The sequence below is a fragment of the Rhodnius prolixus genome, unplaced genomic scaffold (genome assembly GCF_049639745.1).
Source record: "Rhodnius prolixus isolate KJV_2025 unplaced genomic scaffold, Rpr scaffold_4, whole genome shotgun sequence".
Taxonomy (NCBI): Eukaryota; Metazoa; Arthropoda; class Insecta; order Hemiptera; family Reduviidae; genus Rhodnius; species Rhodnius prolixus.
This window is the reverse complement of record NW_027411614.1, coordinates 45144506-45161405: the sequence shown is the minus strand read 5'-3', so window position 1 is coordinate 45161405 and position 16900 is coordinate 45144506. Positions and strand designations below refer to the sequence as shown.

At 31.9% G+C, this 16900-nt stretch overlaps 1 protein-coding gene across 2 annotated transcripts in view; it reads right to left on the bottom strand.

Annotated features, from left to right (window-relative positions):
- Positions 1–425: 425 nt before the first annotated feature.
- Positions 426–16900, bottom strand: part of jub (LIM domain-containing protein jub) — an 81710-nt gene continuing 65235 nt past the window's right edge. Inside the window, exons 6-8 of one of the 2 annotated variants that reach the window (XM_074130881.1) lie at positions 13227–13278; positions 12115–12183; positions 426–2952 (exon numbers count right to left, since the gene is read on the bottom strand). In XM_074130881.1, the coding sequence (XP_073986982.1) occupies positions 2800–2952; positions 12115–12183; positions 13227–13278 (274 nt within the window). In that variant the 3' untranslated portion in view covers positions 426–2799. The remainder of the gene's footprint in view (positions 2953–12114; positions 12184–13226; positions 13279–16900) is intronic. The other variant, XM_074130882.1, reaches the window with a different exon arrangement.

The window sequence follows — 16900 nt, the reverse complement described above, 5'->3', positions numbered from 1 at the left end:
ACAAATTTGGGTCTACGTTGGTGGTCGTTGGGCATCGACCCTGCAAGGGCGAGTGCATATATACGGACCAGGTGTTGTTTTGAAGGCACACCTCAACCTACAACTCTTGCGGAGCTTTTGTGCTGAAGAGGGCAACCACATTAGTCAGACCGGGTCCGTTTCCTACTAGCTTTATACATCTTTTATAACCCTATCTGAGTGCGAAAGAAATCGCTAGTTGGGATGGTACTTGCGTTACTAAAGAACATAATTTAACGCTGATTAGGTAAACTCTCTGGACTTTGTAATGGATCTTCTACTAGACCTGTAAGGGATCAGCACTTCGCGCCTCTATTGGCCGCTGCAGTGCTTGTGGTACGAGACTAACCCCCATTTCCTATATAATCTTTCTCTAGGATTAGAGTTACTTTATAAAGACAAAACCAAACAATTAACCACTAATTTATTCATTTGCTTTTTTGTATAAGCCAAAAAAAAAATTACATCGCAATCACAGGCCGCAGAAAAACTTTGTCGTCGTAATTTTATAGTTTTATTTATTTTCTGTACCTTACATTTTATTCCAATTTATTTTAAAACTAAAAGTACAAGTAAATATTGTTCAGTCTACAGTTTAATTATTATAACTTTATTTTTTAAACCTTGGACCTTTATTTGTTTTCCAATTGAGATGATTATACTCATTATCTATTAATACATTATTATATTTATCCTTAAAAATCTAATAATCAATATACAAATAAATCCTTAATTTAAACTTTATTATAGAGAAAAAGAATAATGGAACAAGAGGGTGTGGGTGAGAGTTGACAAAAATTCTACAATTTGTAAAGCAAGTTTCATCAGAATTAACTGTAGATTGTTTCTCTCTTTTTCTTTTTTTTTAAGAAAAGATTTGCAAACTTATAGTTCTTGGATTTCAAATATTCATCGGGTGTAAACGATTTCTAGAACAATGAATCCAAGCAATTGGTTTTTACAAAATAATTGTGTGAATGAGACAATCGGTCAGTTAAACAGTGTTGTACAGCATAACTCGAAACTCTAAAAACTACTGATAATAGTTCTCAAATTTGATAATTTAAGTTTAGGTACTAACTTGAAACCCAAACATAAGCTTTTTAAACACAATTAGTCGTCTGAAATCATTTTTTTTAGGTTTCTACAGAAAAATGAAATAAAATAGTTCTAACGACTTTAACTTATCACACTCATTGCGTAGTGTAAATCTGTAAATTATTAAAACTATTCGGTTGGACAGTTGTATTGGGGTTGATCGTCAAATACTGCACGAAAAAGCGTAACGCTGAAAAATATATTTGAAATGTTTTCTCCGTAAACTTCATTTTAGGAGAATTCTAGGACAGAAGGGTGATGACAATTCCTTTTCAAGTGCCATTTTCACAGCAATTTATAGAACTATATCACTCGCATAATATTATCAAGGATTGAATGAGTTATTGAAATTTTACGATTTTCAGAGTGGCATAACCAAAAATGCGAATATCCAAAAATAATTTTATAGCTTTCCTTTCCGCTAATTTCTCGGATCTTTTAAAACTTAAATGAAATATTTGTTAGAAATATTTTTCCAGAAGAAAATTCATTTCTGGGTAATTCTGAGGATTATATTTTTTACTTTCCTTAAAAATGCGCCATTCTTATGAATTTATTTGGTAGTTGTCTGAATCTGGGCAATATTGGCAAGAAATTAAAGTAAAGTAAAGTAATTGCCTATTTTTTCAGGCGAGCTTTACCTCCAACTACCAATTAGTTGTGGTGGACGGAGGCGGCTAGCAAACATACTTTACTGTAAATTTCTCATATTAACCATTAATTAAAATCCAAGACCAAGACCGGGAATCGAACCCAGTACCACAATACGTATTAGCTTTGCAGGTCTCGCCTCTTAACCTGCTCGGCTACCGTGGCGCCTTGCAAGAAATTAAAGTAAGAAAGCTAAAAAATTTTAAAAGAAAATCGCTTGATCGGAAGTGACGAATCTCTAGATTTCTTTTTTGCTCTCATCCTCCAAGTTGGGTAAAAAAGATAGATAGCTTTTCATATTCATTCCATAAGAATTGATACATATATATTATTTTCTGAGGTATTCTGTGAAATCACACTCCTCAGAAAGTAGAGTCCCTTTATTATTTCAGTGAACCTATAATGGTAAACCAAAGTAAAATGGAAAAGTTTGCAGAAAATTTTCTGGCGTTTGCAGAAAGAGAAAACCACGTGATTGTTTTCTTCTTTAAAGTTTCTTTTATATTTATTAAATTTTATTCTGTAATTGATAAATTCATAATGCAATTCTTTAATTAATTTAACTACAAATAGATTTTTTTTTTTATGGAATTAACAATTAATTAGATAAAATGTAAACAAATCCTAGATTTTTAAGTACATAGGCTTTGAAATAGTTTTACTATAGAATATCTCATCCAGCGTTTTATACTAATATCTCCTGTTACACAAGCGTTTTAATCAGATATTTGTCCTTACTAGAATAACACAGAGCTTCCAGTATATCATTATTTCTGTTATTTTTTTAATATTTATACATACTATTTAGGGAATTAAAAATATTTTTATTTTGTTCATTATTATAAGAATTATTCATTACAATTCATTCAAAACAACCTAGTAAAAGGTGTATATAATTGAATGAATTCTACACATTAAATTCACCGAAATTTTGGCTATTCATTTATAAGAATTACTAAATCATAGATGATTCATTAATAATAAATACTTAGAATCTACATTAAAATATCAAATATAAAAAGGAAGTTTTTCCTATTGCAGCGTATTCAATGGTGACATATGATGTTGTTGTGGAGACGGATGTTTTAGATTAAGATGCTGGATGTGGCATGATCTGCACATTAAATGCCCATCAAGTGGATAACATCGTTTATCTGGTTCATCAGTCAATTGCATACCACATTCCTGAAACAATAAAGATTAATCGTTAGATATTTTTTAAACAAATAATAATCAATAAAGAAATGTATAAAAATTGCAATATTATATTTTCTTTTTCACTTTTTCTAGCCATGGTTTAGACCAGTGGTTCTTAACCGGTGTTCCGCGAATATGGTCCAAGTGTTCCACGAAATTTCAATTTTAAATGTATTGAAATTTAGAAACTTAGGGAAGATACGAAAATAAAAAATTGTTCCTTTTTTTATTAATTTGAATTTAATTTTAAGTTCTTGCTAAATACCGAATTTCAAATTATTTAATGTTAGTGATCCGCGAGAAAAATATATACATATAATTGTGTTCCGCGTCTATGAAAAGGTTAAGACCCACTGATATAAAGAGTTGAAAATTTTTTGGGTCATGAAATTCTGTAAAATTATGGCCGTTGTATACCTCCCACGGTGAACCACGTATTGATATGGAATTTAGTTCTCTTGTACACTTTGTTTTTCTCAATTATAAACTATAGTTATTTGGTGCACAGATCTAAAAAGGTAGAAGATATAAAGGGTTGAAAATTTTTTGGGTCATGAAATTCTGTAAAATTATAGCCGTTCTATACCTCCCACTGAGAACCACGTATTGGTATGGAATTTTGTTCTCTTGTACACTTTGTTTTTCTCAATTATAAACTATAGTTATTTGGTGCACAGATCTAAAAAGGTAGAAGATATAAAGAGTTGAAAATTTTTTAGGTCATGAAATTCTGTAAAATTATGGCCGTTCTATACCTCCCACTGTGAACCACGTATTCGAATGAAATTTTGTTCTCTTGTACACTTTGTTTTTCTCAATTATAAACTATAGTTATTTGGTGCACAGATCTATAAAGGTAAAAGATATAAAGGGTTGAAAATGTTTTGGGTCATGAAATTCTGTAAAATTATGGCCGTTCTATACCTCCCACTGTGAACCACGTATTGGTATGGAATTTCGTTCTCTTATACACTTTGTTTTTCTCAATTATAAACTGTAGTTATTTGGTGCACAGATCTAAAAAGGTAGAAGATATAAAGGGTTGAAAATTTTTTGGGTCATGAAATTCTGTAATATTATGGCCGTTCTATACCTCCCACTGAGAACCACGTATTCGTATGAAATTTTGTTCTCTTCTACACTTTGTTTTTCTCAATTATAAACTATAGTTATTTGGTGCACAGATCTAAAAAGGTAGAAGATATAAAGGGTTGAAAATTTTTTGGGTCATGAAATTCTGTAAAATTATGGCCGTTCTATACCTCCCACTGTGAACCACGTATTCGTATGGAATTTTGTTCTCTTGTACACTTTGTTTTTCTCAATTATAAACTATAGTTATTTGGTGCATAGATCTAAAAAGGTAGAAGATATAAAGGGTTGAAAATTTTTTGGGTCATGAAATTCTGTAAAATTATGGCCGTTCTATACCTCCCACTGAGAACCACGTATTCGTATGAAATTTTGTTCTCTTGTACACTTTGTTTTTCTCAATTATAAACTATAGTTATTTGGTGCACAGATCTAAAAAGGTAGAAGATATAAAGGGTTGAAAATTTTTTGGGTCATGAAATTCTGTAAAATTATGGCCGTTCTATACCTCCCACCGTGAACCACGTATTGGTATGGAATTTTGTTCTCTTGTACACTTTGTTTTTCTCAATTATAAACTATAGTTATTTGGTGCACAGATCTAAAAAGGTAGAAGATATAAAGGGTTGAAAATTTTTTGGGTCATGAAATTCTGTAAAATTATAGCCGTTCTATACCTCCAACTGAGAACCACGTATTGGTATGGAATTTTGTTCTCTTGTACACTTTGTTTTTCTCAATTATAAACTATAGTTTTTTGGTGCACAGATCTAAAAAGGTAGAAGATATAAAGGGTTGAAAATTTTTTGGGTCATGAAATTCTGTAAAATTATGGCCGTTCTCTACCTCTCACTGTGAACCACGTATTCGTATGAAATTTTGTTCTCTTGTACACTTTGTTTTTCTCAATTAAAAACTATAGTTATTTTGTGCACAGATCTATAAATGTAGAAGATATAAAGGGTTGAAAATTTTTTGGGTCATGAAATTGTGTAAAAATATGGCCGTTCTATACCTCCCACTGAGAACTACGTATACGTATGAAATTTTGTTCTCTTGTACACTTTGTTTTTCTCAATTATAAACTATAGTTATTTGGTGCACAGATCTATAAATGTAGAAGATATAAAGGGTTGAAAATGATTTGGGTCATGAAATTCTGTAAAATTATGGCCGTTCTATACCTCCCACCGTGAACCACGTATTGGTATGGAATTTTGTTCTCTTATACACTTTGTTTTTCTCAATTATAAACTATAGTTATTTGGTGCATAGATCTAAAAAGGTAGAAGATATAAAGGGTTGAAAATTTTTTGGGTCATGAAATTCTGTAAAATTATGGCCGTTCTATACCTCCCACTGTGAACCACGTATTGGTATGGAATTTTGTTCTCTTATACACTTTGTTTTTCTCAATTATGAACTATAGTTATTTTGTGCACAGATCTATAAATGTAGAAGATATAAAGGGTTGAAAATGTTTTGGGTCATGAAATTCTGTAAAATTATGGCCGTTCTATACCTCCCACTGTGAACCACGTATTCGTATGAAATCTTGTTCTCTTGTACACTTTGTTTTTCTCAATTATAAACTATAGTTATTTTGTGCACAGATCTATAAATGTAGAAGATATAAAGGGTTGAAAATTTTTTGGGTCATGAAATTCTGTAAAATTATAGCCGTTCTATACCTCCCACTGAGAACCACGTATTGGTATGGAATTTTGATCTCTTGTACACTTTGTTTTTCTCAATTATAAACTATAGTTTTTTGGTGCACAGATCTAAAAAGGTAGAAGATATAAAGGGTTGAAAATTTTTTGGGTCATGAAATTCTGTAAAATTATGGCCGTTCTCTACCTCTCACTGTGAACCACGTATTCGTATGAAATTTTGTTCTCTTGTACACTTTGTTTTTCTCAATTATAAACTATAGTTTTTTGGTGCACAGATCTAAAAAGGTAGAAGATATAAAGGGTTGAAAATTTTTTGGGGCATGAAATTCTGTAAAATTATGGCCGTTCCCTACCTCTCACTGTGAACCACGTATTCGTATGAAATTTTGTTCTCTTGTACACTTTGTTTTTCTCAATTAAAAACTATAGTTATTTTGTGCACAGATCTATAAATGTAGAAGATATAAAGGGTTGAAAATTTTTTGGGTCATGAAATTGTGTAAAAATATGGCCGTTCTATACCTCCCATTGTGAACCACGTATTCGTATGAAATTTTGTTCTCTTGTACACTTAGTTTTTCTCAATTATAAACTATAGTTATTTGGTGCACAGATCTAAAAAGGTAGTAGATATAAAGGGTTGAAAATTTTTTGAGTCATGAAATTCTGTAAAATTATGGCCGTTCTATACCTCCCACTGTGAACCACGTATTGGTATGGAATTTTGTTCTCTTGTACACTTTGTTTTTCTCAATTATAAACCATAGTTATTTGGTGCACAGATCTAAAAAGGTAGAAGATATAAAGGGTTGAAAATTTTTTGAGTCATGAAATTCTGTAAAATTATGGCCGTTCTATACCTCCCACTGAGAACCACGTATTCGTGTGAAATTTTGTTCTCATGTACACTTTGTTTTTCTCAATTATAAACTATAGTTATTTTGTGCACAGATCTATAAATGTAGAAGATATAAAGGGTTGAAAATGTTTTGGGTCATGAAATTCTGTAAAATTATGGCCGTTCTATACCTCCCACTGTGAACCACGTATTGGTATGGAATTTTGTTCTCTTATACACTTTGTTTTTCTCAATTATGAACTATAGTTATTTTGTGCACAGATCTATAAATGTAGAAGATATAAAGGGTTGAAAATGTTTTGGGTCATGCAATTCTGTAAAATTATGGCCGTTCTATACCTCCCACTGTGAACCACGTATTCGTATGAAATCTTGTTCTCTTGTACACTTTGTTTTTCTCAATTATAAACTATAGTTATTTTGTGCACAGATCTATAAATGTAGAAGATATAAAGGGTTGAAAATTTTTTGGGTCATGAAATTCTGTAAAATTATGGCCGTTCTATACCTCCCACTGTGAACCACGTATTGGTATGGAATTTTGTTCTCTTGTACACTTTGTTTTTCTCAATTATAAACTATAGTTATTTGGTGCATAGATCTAAAAAGGTAGAAGATATAAAGGGTTGAAAATTTTTTGGGTCATGAAATTCTGTAAAATTATGGCCGTTCTATACCTCCCACTGAGAACCACGTATTCGTATGAAATTTTGTTCTCTTGTACACTTTGTTTTTCTCAATTATAAACTATAGTTATTTGGTGCACAGATCTAAAAAGGTAGAAGATATAAAGGGTTGAAAATTTTTTGGGTCATGAAATTCTGTAAAATTATGGCCGTTCTATACCTCCCACCGTGAACCACGTATTGGTATGGAATTTTGTTCTCTTATACACTTTGTTTTTCTCAATTATAAACTATAGTTATTTGGTGCATAGATCTAAAAAGGTAGAAGATATAAAGGGTTGAAAATTTTTTGGGTCATGAAATTCTGTAAAATTATGGCCGTTCTATACCTCCCACTGAGAACCACGTATTCGTATGAAATTTTGTTCTCGTGTACACTTTGTTTTTCTCAATTATAAACTATAGTTATTTGGTGCACAGATCTAAAAAGGTAGAAGATATAAAGGGTTGAAAATTTTTTGGGTCATGAAATTCTGTAAAATTATGGCCGTTCTATACCTCCCACCGTGAACCACGTATTGGTATGGAATTTTGTTCTCTTGTACACTTTGTTTTTCTCAATTATAAACTATAGTTATTTGGTGCACAGATCTAAAAAGGTAGAAGATATAAAGGGTTGAAAATTTTTTGGGTCATGAAATTCTGTAAAATTATAGCCGTTCTATACCTCCCACTGAGAACCACGTATTGGTATGGAATTTTGATCTCTTGTACACTTTGTTTTTCTCAATTATAAACTATAGTTTTTTGGTGCACAGATCTAAAAAGGTAGAAGATATAAAGGGTTGAAAATTTTTTGGGTCATGAAATTCTGTAAAATTATGGCCGTTCTCTACCTCTCACTGTGAACCACGTATTCGTATGAAATTTTGTTCTCTTGTACACTTTGTTTTTCTCAATTAAAAACTATAGTTATTTGGTGCACAGATCTAAAAAGGTAGAAGATATAAAGGGTTGAAAATTTTTTGGGTCATGAAATTCTGTAAAATTATGGCCGTTCTATACCTCCCACCGTGAACCACGTATTGGTATGGAATTTTGTTCTTTTGTATACTTTGTTTTTCTCAATTATAAACTATAGTTATTTGGTGCACAGATCTAAAAAGGTAGAAGATATAAAGGGTTGAAAATTTTTTGGGTCATGAAATTCTGTAAAATTATAGCCGTTCTATACCTCCCACTGAGAACCACGTATTGGTATGGAATTTTGATCTCTTGTACACTTTGTTTTTCTCAATTATAAACTATAGTTTTTTGGTGCACAGATCTAAAAAGGTAGAAGATATAAAGGAAAATTTTTTGGGTCATGAAATTCTGTAAAATTATGGCCGTTCTCTACCTCTCACTGTGAACCACGTATTCGTATGAAATTTTGTTCTCTTGTACACTTTGTTTTTCTCAATTAAAAACTATAGTTATTTTGTGCACAGATCTATAAATGTAGAAGATATAAAGGGTTGAAAATTTTTTGGTTCATGAAATTGTGTAAAAATATGGCCGTTCTATACCTCCCATTGTGAACCACGTATTCGTATGAAATTTTGTTCTCTTGTACACTTTGTTTTTCTCAATTATAAACTATAGTTATTTGGTGCACAGATCTAAAAAGGTAGAAGATATAAAGGGTTGAAAATTTTTTGGGTCATGAAATTCTGTAAAATTATGGCCGTTCTATACCTCCCACTGAGAACCACGTATTCGTGTGAAATTTTGTTCTCTTGTACACTTTGTTTTTCTCAATTATAAACTATAGTTATTTGGTGCATAGATCTAAAAAGGTAGAAGATATAAAGGGTTGAAAATTTTTTGGGTCATGAAATTCTGTAAAATTATGGCCGTTCTATACCTCCCACTGAGAACCACGTATTCGTATGAAATTTTGTTCTCTTGTACACTTTGTTTTTCTCAATTATAAACTATAGTTATTTGGTGCACAGATCTAAAAAGGTAGAAGATATAATGGGTTGAAAATTTTTTGGGTCATGAAATTCTGTAAAATTATGGCCGTTCTATACCTCCCACCGTGAACCACGTATTGGTATGGAATTTTGTTCTCTTGTACACTTTGTTTTTCTCAATTATAAACTATAGTTATTTGGTGCACAGATCTAAAAAGGTAGAAGATATAAAGGGTTGAAAATTTTTTGGGTCATGAAATTCTGTAAAATTATGGCCGTTCTATACCTCCCACTGAGAACCACGTATTCGTATGAAATTTTGTTCTCTTGTACACTTTGTTTTTCTCAATTATAAACTATAGTTATTTGGTGCACAGATCTAAAAAGGTAGAAGATATAAAGGGTTGAAAATTTTTTGGGTCATGAAATTCTGTAAAAATATGGCCGTTCTATACCTCCCATTGTGAACCACGTATTCGTATGAAATTTTGTTCTCTTGTACACTTTGTTTTTCTCAATTATAAACTATAGTTATTTGGTGCACAGATCTAAAAAGGTAGAAGATATAAAGGGTTGAAAATTTTTTGGGTCATGAAATTCTGTAAAATTATGGCCGTTCTATACCTCCCACTGAGAACCACGTATTCGTGTGAAATTTTGTTCTCTTGTACACTTTGTTTTTCTCAATTATAAACTATAGTTATTTTGTGCACAGATCTATAAATGTAGAAGATATAAAGGGTTGAAAATGTTTTGGGTCATGAAATTCTGTAAAATTATGGCCGTTCTATACCTCCCACTGTGAACCACGTATTGGTATGGAATTTTGTTCTCTTGTACACTTTGTTTTTCTCAATTATAAACCATAGTTATTTGGTGCACAGATCTAAAAAGGTAGAATATATAAAGGGTTGAAAATTTTTTGGGTCATGAAATTCTGTAAAATTATGGCCGTTCTATACCTCCCACTGAGAACCACGTATTCGTATGAAATTTTGTTCTCTTAAACATTTATTTTTTCTCAATTATAAACTATAGTTATTTTGTGCACAGATCTATAAATGTAGAAGATATAAAGGGTTGAAAATGTTTTGGGTCATGAAATTCTGTAAAATTATGGCCGTTCTATACCTCCCACTGTGAACCACGTATTGGTATGGAATTTTGTTCTCTTATACACTTTGTTTTTCTCAATTATAAACTATAGTTATTTTGTGCACAGATCTATAAATGTAGAAGATTTAAAGGGTTGAAAATGTTTTGGGTCATGAAATTCTGTAAAATTATGGCCGTTCTATACCTCCCACTGTGAACCACGTATTCGTATGAAATTTTGTTCTCTTGTACACTTTGTTTTTCTCAATTATAAACTATAGTTATTTTGTGCACAGATCTATAAATGTAGAAGATATAAAGGGTTGAAAATGTTTTGGGTCATGAAATTCTGTAAAATTATGGCCGTTCTATACCTCCCACTGTGAACCACGTATTCGTATGAAATTTTGTTCTCTTGTACACTTTGTTTTTCTCAATTATAAACTATAGTTATTTTGTGCACAGATCTATAAATGTAGAAGATATAAAGGGTTGAAAATTTTTTGGGTCATGAAATTCTGTAAATTTATGGCCGTTCTATATCTCCCACTGTGAAGCGCGTATTGATATGGAATTTTGTTCTCTTATATACTTTGTTTTTCTCAATTATAAACTATAATTATTTTGTGCACAGATCCATTATTTTAGAAGATATAAAGCAGTGGTTCTTAACCGGTGTTCCGCGAATATGGTCCAAGTGTTCCGCGAAACTTCAATTTTAAATGTATTGATATTTAGAAACTTAGGAAAGATACGAAAACAAAAAATTGTTCCTTTTTTTGTAATTTGAATTTAATTTTAAGTTCTTGCTAAATACCGAATTTCAAATGATTTAATGTTAGTGTCCCGCGAGAAAAATATATACATATAATTGTGTTCCGCGTCTATGAAAAGGTTAAGAACCACTGGTTTAGACAAATATTGCAAATTTTTTTTTAAATCAAATTTTGGGGCCCCAGGGAGCGAAACAGTGGTTTTCACAAATTGGTATGCTTGTCAGCAAAACTAAAATTCGCTTAAATTTCAAATTTGAGATTTGGTTTAGGTGCTAACTAAGGTTTTCTTAGTGTACGGTGCTAGCTTGGAAGTTAAGAAAGTCTTAGTCAAGTGTTATTCAGCCGCACACTTTTTCATACATTTTTTTGAAAATCAATCCATAATCAACGGTCTATCGATCAGCTTTAATCTGTTATTCTTTTGCTATTTGGAAGATTTATTCAGGCAACTTTTTTAAAGCTTTGGGGTTAGAAGTTAGGTTCTTTTCTTTAGCTGATAGCTGTAGTGTATAATTCTAACATCTGTACAATATCCATGGCATAAAACATTTAAAAAATAAAATTAAATAATCGAGTTGTGAGTATCAGCCCATCAGAACTGAAAAACAGGTTTTCTTTATAATAATTATTTAGTTAGCTCAAAAAGAAAAAACTTTTCAGCTGTCTGACGATATGCTGGTCTATTGTTACTCGTATCTTCGTTCATGCTGCATTCTACATTCAATTACGACAAGTTTTTTACGGTTTTTAACAAATTCTCTACACCAGACTGAATAACCAATCTTTTATGTTAGATGAAAATCCGAAACCGGTCTCTAGCTGGGTTCACTAAGATTGGCCTCGCCTCATGGACTTCTCAAATCTTATTATTTTCAAGTCAGTGACTCCTTTATTTTCCAATGTCTCTTGATTAAGATATTGGATTAAAACTAGATGAAGCTACCAAAAATGAGAATAGATTCTTTTAAGATGATGCACATTTTTTTATATTTATTATTCCACAATTGATTAATAGGATTATTTAATAAAGAATATTAATCGTAACAATAAGAATATCAAATCGATTACCTCGCAGATATAACAATCAACATGGAAATCTTTGTCCATAGATACTACTCTAACAGTCTCCTCGGTTCCCTGCAACATAGAGACCATTAAGTTAAATGTAATATATGAATGTTTGTGGACGTGTTTATCGATAGATGGGACTCTTCAATATGATTAGTGGTAGGGGCATTGTAAAGATTGTAGAGAGGAAATTGTTTACTACTAGGGTTACATTAAAACGCAATGAGAGTGAGGAAGAAAATGCGAGGAGATATATCTCCTCAAGGACTGGACCCTCAGAGGCAGTATGGTGGAGATTTGTCCTACAGCCGAGAATGAAGTGAGGCCTCAATTTTCACACTTCTTCAGAGCACTTGAGTCTTCTCAGAGAGGGGTACGCTACTGGAATAAGGGTAGAGAATTCCATGGAAGATAGTAGTTCTCTTTGGAACATTAAGCCCTTGAAAAGATATCATGATACAACACAAAATGGCCAAGGAGATTTCAGACTTATTGATGAAAACATCTTCTACATGAACTAAAAACCTTGGATTTCATTTTTGATCGTGTACAAATGAGGAGGGAATAGTTTGTATCTTACTGAATTTAGATTCCAGAAAGTCTAGGAACACCTTTCCTTTATTTCTGGAATATCCTTCAGATATTTACCACAGGGCAGAGCCAGCAGTCAGGGATAACCACTTCTTGGTGTCTATACCCCCAATGCTTTCTTTGAGGAGCGATATCCTCATACGAAAAAAGAAAAGCGATTTTGCGCCACTTTTTTTACTGTAGTGATTCTGAATTACTCACTCTGAATCGTTTGAATTTTAGCTCAAATTTCGCAGAAACGAGAACCAATGATTTTGTCCCTACTTTTGAATTAATAATTAATAGTTTTCGGAGGGGAAAAAACCAGGTTATACATTTTTTCTTTTAATAGTTAAAAAAAATTAAAAGACATGCAATTCATATTTTCTAATAAATTAACTAAATACTTTGGATATTTAAAAAAAAAATTAAGAAAGTTATTGGAGTTATTATTTTTTAATTATAGTTAAAAGTATTAAATAAATTATTTCTTTATAGTTGGTATAATGTTATTAAGAGAATGTAAGTTATTAAGACACTACCTCGACTGGTGTGATTCCTTTGCCACAGGCAGCACACTTTGGCGCAAACATTCTGCAAACAGACAATCCCCTCACCGTTAGTGTATAACTGGTACATTTACTGGCCTTCTATATTTAATTATTAATTTAAAAATAAAATATAAAAATAAATATTCTCTAACTACATTTTGGCACATCATTATTGGCACTAATTGATCAATAATTCAATCGGAAATCTTAATTACTTATTAAAGGGGTCTTAAGGAAGTGATACAACAATAAGTTAATCGATCTTAAACCAAGAAAATTTGTTCCAAGTATCCTCAGGAGATTCTGAGCCATTTTGGCATTAAAAAGCTCGAGAACTTTGTGGAGGGAGAGACCAAAATTTTGGATATTAATTATATTGTCCTACATTGCAAAATTTTTCCAATACTCCAGTTATGGTACAATCATACTGGGGAAATCTTTAATTTTCTTTCTTTTTTTTTGTCTCTCATGCTCATGATAATTTTTCCATTAACTTAAACTTAAACAGGATTAAACAAAAAATACTAATAACGATATGCCAGATTAAATTCAAATTAATGCTTTTAATTTCAAAAAAGCTTAGTTGCATCAAATTGGTTTGAATAAAAACCTATTACAAAGGAAAATGATTTTTTTTTTTTATTTGTAAGTTTTTCATTGCGCTAAATGCAAAAGCTCTTTTAAATTTGAGTAAAAGGAAAAAAATATATACAGGGTGTTCATTTTAAGACGGCTCAAATGCATTTCATGCTTAAACGGTTAATCTGGGCAAAAAATGGTAGAGGAAACATTTGTTGCCCGTCAACTCTAGTTTCAGAATATGTGACTCGATTTTAGATTCCTGCCCGCATACGCGGCTGACGCGCGACCAAAAGTGAGGGTTCGCGGTTGACCCCCATTTTTACATACACAGTTTTAAAGAGTATAAAAAGTAATGAAAGAAACCGGAAACCGCAATTCGATATTTTCAAAATTAAAGGTGCTAGGCTATTTCAAAATCTGGTATTTTTAATCATATTTCAATTTTTTTAACTTGTTATCAAAGAGAAAGAAGAGCACGCGATTAGTTCATTTTTATGTATTTTTTCATCCCCTTTCTGCTAAAAATATTGCCAAGGCAGTAAAGCTAGTATTTTTCTTGATATCGGGAAATAAGTCGTTTTCCGAGTGATTTTTCTAAGAAAAATCAAATGTTAAGAGCTTTAGATGTTCTCAAGCATCCACAAAATGGCTAAAAATTAATTTTACATCTGTTACAAACAAGAAGGTTTAATAATTATTTGGTAATTTTGGGAGAGTTGCGTTTAATTACCAAAAAAATTGGAAACCTCCTGCTACATATTTGAGAGATCAATATCTTTCAAGTAAAGAATCAATCTTATTCCTTAATTTATCAAATAATGCACTTTTGCTGCTTTTGCAGCATGAACTGCGTCTTGAAAGTGCCTCCTCAGACTTGCAAGCCAGGTTAACCAGGAGGTTATCAACTGCTCTCTGTATCTGAGGAGGCACCTTTGAAGGCACAGTACATGCTTCACAAGTTGAGTAAAGTGCATTATTTGGTAAATTAAGGAATAAGATTGATCCTTTACATGAAAGATATTGATCACTTAAATATGTGGCAGGAGGTTTCCAATTCTTTTGGTAATTAAACGCAACTCTCCCAAAATTACCAAATAATTATTAAACCTTCTTGTTTGTAACAGATGTAAAATTCATTTTTAGCCATTTTGGGTATGTTTGAGAACATCTAAAGCTCTTAACATTTGATTTTTCTTAGAGAAATCACTCGGAAAACGACTTATTTCCCGATATTAAGAAAAATACTAGCTTTACTGCCTTGGCAATATTTTTAGTAGTAAGGGGATGAAAAAATACATAAAAATGACCTATCGCGTGCTCTTCTTTCTCTTTGATAACAAGTTAAAAAAAATTGAAATATGATTAAAAATACCAGATTTTGAAATGGCCTAGCACCTTTAATTTTGAAAATATCGAATTGCGGTTTCCGGTTTCTTTCATTACTTTTTATACTCTTTAAAACTGTATATGAAAATGGGGGTCAACTGCGAACCCTCACTTTTGGTCGCGCGTCAGCCGCATATGCCGGCAGGAAACTAAAATCAAGTCACATATTCTGAAACTAGAGATGACGTACAACAAATTTTTCCTCTACCATTTTTCGCTCAGAATAACCGTTTAAGCATGAAATGCATTTGAGCCGTCTTAAAATGAACACCCTGTATATGCCGCCAATGGAGTTAAACTTAATTTTGCAATCATGCTAAAATGAGAATTGTTGATAATTTTAAATAATAATAAAAATTCAACTGCCAATAATAAATTTTTTTGTTATGCCAAAAAGTCGACTGTGGCTGACTGAATCCATTTGGAAACAGAAACTTTAATCATTTAAAGCTCGCCACTTCAAGCTTCAGTTCTAAAATAATTCTGACTTGTTTGTCATTAACTTTTAATCTTTAGAGCTTCTTTTTCAGAGTAGCTCGAAAAGCTAATGCTTCCTCCTGTGAACTTTCTGTCTCGCAATCAATTTGTGGGTGCAATCGATTTTGTTGTCGATTAGATGCACAAAGCAGTCTCTGCTCTGTGAATGTAACAAATCCCTTCTTTTTTTTTGTGGTTTATCTCAAACAAATAATTAAACAATTTGTTAGAACAGTTCTTCTTACGAGATCCAAATAGGATGGCACATGCTTAAGTGTACATTTTTACTGAAGAGAAGATTATACATCTATGTTTCTAACTTCAGTTGTTCTCTGAGCTTTTGTATCGATATCTACACTCTGAAGATAGTTCACCAAATTGTCTAATTCTAAATATACGGGAGTGTATAGTACACCTGCCAAAATTGTCAGGCGCATTCTGCACATTTGGTATCTCTACAACAACCTTCAATTTCAGCGTTTGTCTTTCATGCACAAGGCGTACATTTCAACTTGCTATTATCCAGCGTTCAATCTTGGTTATCGATGTATCGTATCTAGATATTCTTAGATTTAAACAAACCACAAGCTTCTGGAAATGCTTACACTTTAGGTTGCATCGATTTTCTGTGATAATTATTGTTTCAATTCTTGTTTGTTTTTTTTTTGCTAGTACAGTTCCTGATCGACTACTTATCTTAAGTATTATTCATTTTGAGGGATAGGTTTGCATACTGTATTCCTGAGTCCTTTAATGCCTGATTTAAACAAGGCAGGACATCCAGACGAACCCTGTTCCACATATAAGCGTCCACTTTCGAAATTGGTCCGTGCATCTGAACAAAATATAAATTTTTTAATCTACTGTCGTCCTTACAAGACGAACTAATTCTGTAGTATGTTCATTTCTAAATGGCGAATATTCTTATTTTAAGAAGCGTTCTCTCTATAGGCATCTCAAGAAGTATTTTAAGATTTAATCTGAAGTAAATTGCTTTATCACAATGATTTTTTGCACACTTCAACCTGAGGAAGCATCTTTTGAAGACAAGCCCTTAAGACTGTTCGTAATTTTGAAGTCAATTTCTTCAGGAACTATGAATGAACTCTAAAGATGCTTAAAAATCCGGACTAGAACAAAGAAAATAGGCAGATCGCGATGAGATTAACCACCTGTATTATATAAAATCTTTCTTAATAATAATCATAAGTAAAATTAAA